The sequence below is a fragment of the Scyliorhinus canicula genome, chromosome 3, assembly GCF_902713615.1.
Source record: "Scyliorhinus canicula chromosome 3, sScyCan1.1, whole genome shotgun sequence".
In the NCBI taxonomy this organism is placed as follows: Eukaryota; Metazoa; Chordata; class Chondrichthyes; order Carcharhiniformes; family Scyliorhinidae; genus Scyliorhinus; species Scyliorhinus canicula.
In genome coordinates this window covers 100,633,549-100,643,685 of record NC_052148.1, presented here as the reverse complement: position 1 = coordinate 100,643,685, position 10,137 = coordinate 100,633,549, and the positions used below count along the sequence as shown (strand labels likewise).

General features: G+C 45.3%; 1 protein-coding gene across 1 annotated transcript in view; it reads left to right on the top strand.

Moving 5' to 3' along the window:
- The window catches only part of ercc8 (excision repair cross-complementation group 8), a 69,697-nt gene that overhangs the window by 30,304 nt on the left and 29,256 nt on the right, over nucleotides 1-10,137 (top strand). The window contains exons 5-7 of the mRNA XM_038790987.1: nucleotides 2,885-2,966; nucleotides 4,190-4,258; nucleotides 5,192-5,258. Coding sequence (XP_038646915.1) covers nucleotides 2,885-2,966; nucleotides 4,190-4,258; nucleotides 5,192-5,258 — 218 coding nt within the window. The remainder of the gene's footprint in view (nucleotides 1-2,884; nucleotides 2,967-4,189; nucleotides 4,259-5,191; nucleotides 5,259-10,137) is intronic.

Sequence of the window (10,137 nt, the reverse complement as noted above, 5' to 3'; positions counted from 1 at the left end):
ATTATCTTATCCCCCTTATCTTATCCGCCCTTAGCCTTATCCCCCCCTTATCTTATCCACCCTTATCTTATCCCCCCTTATCTTATCCCCCTTATCTTATCCCCCTTATCTTATCCCCCTTATCTTATCCCCCTTATCTTATCTCCCCTTATCTTATCCCCCCTTATCTTATCCCCCCTTATCTTACCCCCCCTTATCTTATCCCCCCTTATCTTATCCCCCTTATCTTATCCCCCTTATCTTATCCCCTTATCTTATCCCCCCCTTATCTTATCCCCCCTTATCTTATCCCCCCCTTATCTTATCCCCCCTTATCTTATCTCCCCTTATCTTATCCCCCCTTATCTTATCCCCCCTTATCTTATCCCCCTTATCTTATCCCCCCTTATCTTATCCCCCCTTATCTTATCCCCCCGTATCTTATCCCCCCGTATCTTATCCCCCCGTATCTTATCCCCCCGTATCTTATCCCCCCTTATCTTATCCCCCTTATCTTATCCCCCCTTATCTTATCCCCCCTTATCTTATCCCCCCTTATCTTATCCCCCCCCCTTACCTTATCCCCCCTTTGCTTCCCCCTTCCCCTCTCTCCCATCCATGCCACCCCCCTCCCCCACATCTACATCTGTCACAGCTTACCCTCTGATCTTAGTTTCTCTCCTATTTGGTCTTTCACACCTTTTATTCTCTGTGAGGACTGCCATTAGCACTCTTTTGCCTTGGTTTCTTTGGCTATGACTCATCTTTCATTTCCCCCCCCCTACAGTGTAAATATCTCCCACTTTCTATTTAAGAACATAAGAATTAGGAGCAGGAGTAGGCCATCTGGCCCCTTGGGCCTGCTCCGCCATTCAGTGAGATCATGGCTGACCTTTTGTGGACTGAGTTCCACTTTCCGGCCCGAACACCATAACCCTTAATCCCTGTATTCTTCAAAAAACTATCTATATCTTAAAAACATTTAATGAAGGAGCCTCAACTCCTTCACTGGGCAAGGAATTCCATAGATTCACAACCCTTTGGGTGAAGAAGTTCCTCCTAAACTCAGTCCTAAATCTACTTCCCCTTATTTTGAGGCTATGCCCCCTAGTTCTGCTTTCACCCGCCGGTGGAAACAACCTGCCCGCATCTATCCTATCTATTCCCTTCATAATTTTATATGTTTCTATAAGATCCCCCCTCGTCCTTCTAAATTCCAACGAGTACAGTCCCAGTGTACTCAACCTCTCCTCGTAATCAAACCGTGTCAGCTCTGGGATTAACCTAGTGAATCTCCTCTGCACACCCTCCTGCGCCAGTACGTCCTTTCTCAAGTAAGGAGACCAAAACGGAACACAATACTCCAGGTGTGGCCTCACTAACACCTTATACAATTGCAGCATAACCTCCCTAGTCTTAAACTCCATCCCACTAGCAATGAGGAAAAAATTCCATTTGCCTTCTTAATTACCTGTTGCACCTGTAAACCAACTTTTTGCGACTCATGCACTAGCACACCCAGGTCTCTCTGCACAGCAGCATGCTTTAATATTTTGCCATTTAAATAATAATCCCTTTTGCTGTTATTCCTACCAAAATGAATAACCTCACATTTGTCAACATTGTATTCCATCTGCCAGACCCTAGCCCATTCACTTAACCTATCCAAATCCCTCTGCAGACTTCCAGTATCCTCTGCACTTTTTGCTTTACCACTCATCTTAGTGTCGTTTGCAAACTTGGACACATTGGGCGGAATTCTCCGCAGGGGGCCGAATTCGTGAAGGCCGTCGTGAACTCGGCTGAGGTTCACGACGGCCTCGGAGCCCGCTCCCCACACCTAATTCACCACCACCCGGGCGGCTAGGAGCGGGCCTCCGTCTTTCTCGGCAGCGACCTCGTCACGCTGAGAATGTGAAGTCATCCGCGCATGCGCGGGTTGGAACCGGCAACCCGCGCATGCGCGGATGACTTCATCGCGCAGACGGCACGAACCCGCGCATGCGCGGTGGCCGTCTTTCTCCTCAGCCGCCCGGCTAGACGTGGCGGCTTGATCTTGCCGGGCGGCGGAGGGGAAAGAGTGCGTCCGTTTTGGACCCTGGCCCGACGATCGGTGGGCACCGATCACGGGCCTGTCCCCTCCCAAGCACAGTCGTGGTGCTCCCGCCCCAATCGGGCCCCTAGATGCCCCAAACGGGCATCTGGCGCCCGTTTCACGAATGAAGCGACCAGGTGTGTTTGCCCCCGTCGTGAAACGGGCGTAAAGGGCCGGCCGCTCGGCCCATCGGGCTCGGAGAATCGCCGTTCGCCGTGAAAAACGGCGAGCGCTGATTTTTCCGAGGGGGGGGGAGAATCGCGGGGGCGTAAAAAATGTCGGGGGCCCTCCCGCGGTTCTCCAAGGCCACGTGGGGAGCGGAGAAGCGCGCCCATTGCCCTTGGTCCCCAACTCCAAATCATCTATATAAATTGTGAACAATTGTGGGCCCAACACTGATCCCTGAGGGACACCACTAGCTACTGAGTATTTCTTTTAGCTTTGACAAAGGGTCATCTGGACTCGAAATTCTTAGCTCTTTTCTCTCCCTACAGATGCTGCCAGACCGACTGAGATTTTTCAGCATTTTCTCTTTTGGTTTTGTGGGCCAGGTGCGGGAGACCCTTCAAGGAGTAGGAGCTGTGAAGAGATAAGGAAATAAATCTAGCTTTTTCCTAGTCGTCACTTTCCAGTGGTCCATTGCCTGAGACTTTACAATAATATTCTTCTTAGTTTTCTTTCACGCTGACCGCAATCTTGTATCCCATACAAAATTTGCTGTATTTATGCACAGACGTTAGCAATATTTTTACTGATTTGTTAAGAATTTGTATTAATAATTTAATGAAAGATTAAATATCTATTTTGCAGCCCGCTGAAGTGTTCAGCTTTGAAGGAACAGTCTATTGTCATCATATGTCACCAGTTGCAACCAAGCATTGCCTGATAGCTGGTTAGTATAAGTTGTTGGGTTCTGCAGGTACTGAGTATGCAATGTCAAACCTTTATCTAAAAATGCTCGAGTAATGGCTCACTTCTTGGAGAAATGCCATTGACCCCAACCATGGTGAAAGACTTGATCTGGAATATATAAGGAAACAACTGGTAATGAACCAACTATGGTAGTTGAAGATTTCAACTTGCCAGGAATTGGTTATGATAATATGTCTACTGTGAGATTGTTGTTTTTCTTCCTGCAACTAGTGCTGCCCTTCATCTGTTCCCTTAGCAAGTTTTTACCTCGATCAGATCACTAGCCTGTCCCAAGAGGCTTCTAGTTTGAGGGATACCACTCCACCTCAAGCATGGCTCCCGCCCTTACTGCCTGCCATTGGCCTGTTGGAAAGATTTGGAGTTTGATACTCAACTCCATGTTATAAACATACCTTCCTTGGCCATCATTTTCTGGGTTTTGACTCTAACCCAGTGCTTCTGACTCAGAGGCAGGGATGCTACCCATTGTGTCACATGATCTCCTCTACTGATAACGTACGGGTAAGGGATTTCTAAAGTTAATGGAAAACTGAACAGACAATAAAGGGCGATGACCTTTTGGGTTTGATTGAGTGAGTAAAACAAACATATTTCACGTCGCAACATTCTTGTGGATAAGACTTTAAGTAACAGTGATTGCAACAAGATCACATTTGATATTTAACTGTTAAAGTGGTTGAGTTAGTCTATCTCTGCCAGATGCTGATTGCAACATTTAATTGGTCTGATGTCCCCAGGCCAAATAAGAAAAAAAAGACTTGTACCACTCCACATCATTCGTGATTTCTGACAGTTAGTGTGTGTAGATGGAGAAAGGGCATTCACAAGTTAATCAATCATTGACACTTATGGTCCCAGCTGATGAATAAGGGTGCCAGTTGACAAAGGAGTGTAGGGTGCTGGTGTCTTTCAAACCATGAACAAATATGAAATATTCAAACTAGAATCGAGGTGATTTCATGCATTCTACTACCCGATCAATTTAATAATTGAAAACTATATCCATTTGGAGATGTATAGCCGAAAAGAAAATGTTGCTTTTATGTTAAGGAAAAAAATTCAAAAGATAAAACGGTTTTAAAACAGTTACTATGAGCAGATATTTGGCCTTGATATAATATGTAACAATGCTAAAAATGTGATTATTTTCTTTTAAAAAGAGCCTAATGTTTTCTGTTTCAGTTGGTACCAGGAATCCTAAAGTGCAGCTTTGTGATCTTAAATCTGGATCATGCACCCACATTCTGCAGGGTAAGTGCGCACAGGAAGCCTAAACCATACAAAAACAAAACTACTTTACAAAGATTTAAATTGGAGTTAATTGGGCGGCACAGGAGCACAGTTAGCACTGTTGCCTCACAGCACCAAGGACGCGGGTTTGATTCCTAGCTTGCGTCACTGTCTGTACGCAGTCTGCACATTCTCCTCGTGTCTGCATGGCTTTCCTCCGGGCGCTCCGGTTTCCTCCCACAAAGTCACGAAAGACGTGCTTGTTAGGTGAATTGGACTTTCTGAATTCTCCCTCTATGTACCTCAATTCTCCCTCTGTGCACCCGAACAGGTGCTGGAGTGTGGCGACTAGGGGATTTTCGCAGTAACTTCATAGCAGTGTTGATGTAAGCCTACTTGTGACACTCATAAAGACTATTATTATGAAAGCTGCAACCATTGGCAATGGAATACTGTGTCTGGTTTGAATGTGTTTTAAGTAATCACGATTGCCAGCAAGGCATGCCAAGAACAGTGAAAGCACATAAATAAGGTTAAATATTATACTAAACACTTGCAATTATTTACTATTGACTCAATGCTCAATGTCACAGCCTGAGAAGTAAACATATTACAAAATGGGAAGTAACATACAATGTAACATACCATTCCACATGGTGGAAGGTCATGTTTCCATTTATGTAGAATCTATTTAAGCTATTTGAAATTTTAAAGTATGAAGTTGTTGAGTAAAGATAATGTAGTGGCTTTCTGTTATATGTTAGAATTGTAAAAGTGGCTGATGATCAAATTGATCAAATATACCAAAACAATCACTAGTTCTCAGTTGAATGACTAGATGCAATGCTTTATTTATTTACTAGATGCCAACTGTTAGGGATAAATGGTTACCCATTGATCACCTATGCATGCTTCCTAATTTTCTTTACTTCGCCTATCCCCCTCAATCCCCAGGCCACAGAGGAGAGGTATTGTCAGTGAGGTGGTCACCACGCCATGAACACATCCTGGTAACAGCAAGGTAGTTTCTTTTTTATTAACCATGTATTTGTGATCTGATGTATAAATGCATCTCTGGTATTTTGTGGGAGATTCCTTAACATTATCATGAATAAGTTCTCAGATAACATGATATCTTACCAACTTCCTCTGGCAAGTTTGTCCATCGCCTTCTCTCCTGAAGATTTTCCCTTGCGGCATACTTCCACAGGCAACTGGCCATTGGCCAGCAGCGGGATCTCCTGTTCCTGCTGCTGATGACGGTCTCCCGTTGTTCGCACCCTCTGCCACCGGGGAACCTGCAGTTGGAGAATCACCATCGGTGCAAATGGAAGATTCCATCAGCGGGAACAGCTGGAAAATCCTAGCCATTAAATTTAATTTTGTGTGTGGAATAATGTAAAATGGGTGATAGGGGATCAGCAAAGTTTCATTGAAGTCAATAAAAATAAAAATAAACATTTCTGGAACCTACCTCTTCTTTCACCTGAGGAAGGAGCAGTGCTCCAAAAGTTTGTGATTCGAAACAAACCTGTTGGACTTTAACCTGGTGTTGTAAGACTTCTTACTGTGCTCACCCCAGTCCAACGCCAGCATCTCCACATCATCAATAAAAATTGGCAGGGATGTAAAATGGGGTTCCCGATCACTGTCACTTGTTCTACACTGTTGTATGATGTCAAAATCAGCCCTTGTGTCTCACATGTCATACGCCATCTGATATCTTGCCCACGAGACCATTATTCTTGAGTGCTTCTTGATGATGAATGTAAGCCAACATTATAATTTGCAGGCATCAGAGCCACACACTATCCTATCCTCCTCTGATATCCACAACAATGCATAGTTCACCAGTTGAAAATTAGAAGGAGGAACTCTTGGCATTTGCCCCATTTCCTTAAACAAGGAAACTGAGGCCAACAGCGATAAGTCTTTTACCATCCTGGCTGATTTGGTTAACTCACCACAAACCAAAATCTACACCTGGGACTTTCCTACAAAGAGAGAGAATTTGCATTTATGTTGTTTGTTTCATGACTTCTGGCTGCCCTAAAGCATTTCACAGCCAGTGTAGCACTTTCGAAGTCTATTGGTGGATTGCTAACATTGGCCAGAATATCTTTACTGGGAGACTATATAATAGTCATTGAATATATTGCAGACTGAGGTTAAAAGATTTTTGGACACAAAGAAATCGAGGTATGTAGAAGTAGGCTGGAAAAGTGGGTTGACGAAGTAAAAACACAACCATGATTTTACTCAATGACATTGTAGGCTCGAGGGCTATGCCACCTACTGCGGCTCCTATTTATGTTCTTTAAGGGCAGCACGGTAGTAACACTGCAGTCTCACGGCGCAGAGGTCCCAGGTTTGATCCCGGCTCTGGTCACTGTCCGTGTGGAGTTTGCACATTCTCCCCGTGTTTGCGTGGGTTTCGCCCTACAACCCAAAGATGTGCAAGGTAGGTGGATTGAAGATGCTAAATTGCCCCTTAATTGGAAAAAAATGTAATTGGGTACTCTAAATTAATTTTTTTTAAATTATGTTCTTCAAATTCCTCTGCTAGTCGGCGCTGCTTGGCTATTCATGGCAGATCTCATTGAGCTTTAGGATGTGACAATGTTTCTGTTGAAAGACTTTAACCTCCTGCTGCCTGATCTTCAGGCAACTATTATTAAATTGTGCCACTGTGAGGGATAAACACAAGCCTTTGAGATGCTTGTGAAACATTTCTTGAGGCACTTGCCGAAACAACAATGTTGTCTCATTTACCTTGCAGTACTGCCTCTACAGTCATCTCTGGTACTAGTAGCCACATCATAAGGTTGATGCGTAATTAGATTATTAAACCAACAGTATTTACACTGGCCTAAATGTTCAGCAGCTACATGCACCAAGTAATGTGACCCTGATCCTATATAAATTATTCTACATTTATCTGTACGAAAATAATTTGCTGAATTTCAATCCTCCATAATTGTTTTCAGTCCGCCGAAGATAAGCGCATAATTCTCACCTTCACCCATGAGTATTAAACAGTTGGAGTGGATCATCCATCCATTATAGATCTGGAATTCTGATCTGTTATGCCGGTTTACCGCCAGGCTGTGAAGATGAAAATGTCCCTTGATCATCTTTCTACTACTTACTTTCTCACATAGCTGTGTGTCGTTAACAAATATCTATTTAATATTATTCATAAATATTCTGAGCATGAGGGATCCCAGAGCAGATTAATTTTTTTCTCCAGGCAGAGAATTGCCAGTTCTCAGCACTCTCATCTTCTCTTATTGAGCAAATTCTCATTCATCCAGACAATTCTTGAGCTTTAACCTTCTCCAATAACATTTAACGACTTTGTCAAAATCCATTTTCAAATCCAGTTCCTCACCTTTTGGTTTGCTGTTCATAACCTTGGTGTTATATCTGATCCCAAGTTTCCTATCACACCTCCACACGTCACCATGATAGTTTATTTCAACCTTTGGAGCAACACCCAACTTCATTCTTGCCTCAACTTATCTGTTGCTAAAACCCTCATCCATGCCTTTGTTGTGTTTTGACTTGAGTATTACAAGACTCTTCTCCTGTTTCCCATGTTCTACCCTCTGCAATCATTCAAAATTTTGCTGCCGGTAACCTTACTTCCACCAAGTCCCATTCGTCCATCTCATTGTGCTCACTGATCTACATTGCCTCCCTGTCAAGCAATGTTTGGATTTTTAAAATCTCATCCTTGTTTGCAAACCATTCATGGCCTTGCTCCTCCCTATCTCTGTAATCTCCTTCAGCCCTAAAATCCCCCATAATTCTGCACTCTGACCTGTTGAAATTCCCAATTTCAATCATTCCACTCTTCACTGATGTGTCTATAGCTGCCTAGGCACTAAGCCCTGGAACTTCTTCCTTCAAGTCTGTACCTCTCTTTCTCCTTTTTAAAAAATATTTTTATTTGCTATATGTTTATCATTTTTGCCATACAAAAGAGAAACAGAAACAAAAAAATCCCAACAATATAAAAAGAAAATAGTCCCACCACAAGCCCACACCCCCACCCCCCCCCCCCCCTCAACATTTAACAGCAACCAACTCCCGAAAGTGCATAATAAACCTCAAGAATTGAAGAACTCCCCCTTCGCCCCCGCTCAGCTCAAACTTCACCTTCTCCCGGCTCAAAAAGTCCAGAGGTCCCCCCGCCACGCCGAGGCACAGGGTGGAGAGACTTGACCTCCACCCCAACAGGACCCACCTTCGAGCGATCAGCGAGGCGAAGGTTATAACGTCTGCTCCCACACCCGGCTGCAACTCGGGCTGGTCCGACACCCCGAAAATGGCTTTCAGATGGACTGGACTTCACATCCATATGCAAGACCCCCAAGGTTGTGCTAAATACCTCCCGCCAAAACCTTTCCAGCTTCGGGCAGAACCAAAACATATGAACGTGGTTTGCGGAACTCCTCCTCCCATATTGCTCACAGACATCCTCAACCAGCCGGCTCATCCTCAAATTTGTGACGCCCTATGCACGACTTTCAACTCTATCAGCCCCAGCCTCGCTCACGAGCTTGAGGCATTTTCCCTCTGCAGCACCTCACACCACAGTTCCTCTTCCACCACACCTCCTCCCACTTTGCCTTAATCCCCTCCATATACACCTGTCCTTCTCCAGGATCCTCACATAGATCGCCAAAACAACTCCAGCTCTCCCACTGACAGCGCCTCCAGCAGCGAGGGGGCCGGCGCTAACGAGATGGTCAGGAAAACTTTCCTTTTAAAATCTCGAACCTGCAGGTACCGAAACCTTTCCCCCTGCACCAACCCGTACTTCTCCAAGCTTGCGAATCAGCCCCCAAGAAACAAGTCTTTCATTTCCTTGATCCCCCTCTCGTCCCAGCTCTGAAACTTCGCATCCATCCTCCCTGTCTCAAATCCATGATTTCCCCCCATTGGCACCCCCCCAACCCGGCTCCCTGCTTAAAATTCTGCCTAAACTGCCTCCAGATCTTCAAAATAGCCACCACCACTGGACTCACCGAGTGCTTTCCCAGAGCCATTGGGAGCGGTGCCATTGCCAGTGCTCGTAACCCCCCACACAAGCCCCCCTCCAGCTTTAAAAAAAAAAATTTAGAGTACCCAATTCATTTTTTCCAATTAAGGGGCAATTTAACACGGCCAATCCACCTACCCTGCACATCTTTGGGTTGTGGGGGCAAAACCCACGCAAACACAGGGAGAATGTGCAAACTCCACACGGACAGTGACCCAGAGCCGGGATCGAACCTGGAACCTCGGCGCCGTGAGGCAGAGCCCTCCTCCATCTTAACACATCGGGTCTCCCCCTCCTTGGTCCAGCCACGCATTTCTCCACATCTGCCACCCAATAGTAGTACAGTAAATTTGGGAGGCCTAGCCCCCCCCCACCTGTCACCCTCTGTCCATCCCCCCGATGAAGAATTTTGGTAAAAAGACCAGCGGGCACTGGAATAGGAACAAAAATCATGGTTACGCATTCATTTTAACTGCTTGTACCCAACCCGCCAACGACAGATGGAGGTGTCCCACCTTGCCAAATCGGCATTCACCCTCCCACCAAACTAGTAAAAATATACCTTCAGAGCCCACCCCAGTCCCAAGCCAGTTGCACCCCCAAGTACCCATAGCGCTGCCATTAGTACCTAAAACATTGCCGTTAGACAAAATGGCAGCCCCCCCCCCCCCCATCCCCGCCCCTACTCCAGGCTGGGAGACCATGAAATACTCGCACTTGCCAAGGTTCAATTTATACCATGAGAACGTCCCAAATCTTTGAAGCAGCCCCATTATGCTCCCTACGAATGTGCTTGGTTCTGAAATGTGCAATTACAGATCATCGGCATATAAGGATGCCCTTTGCTCAGAGC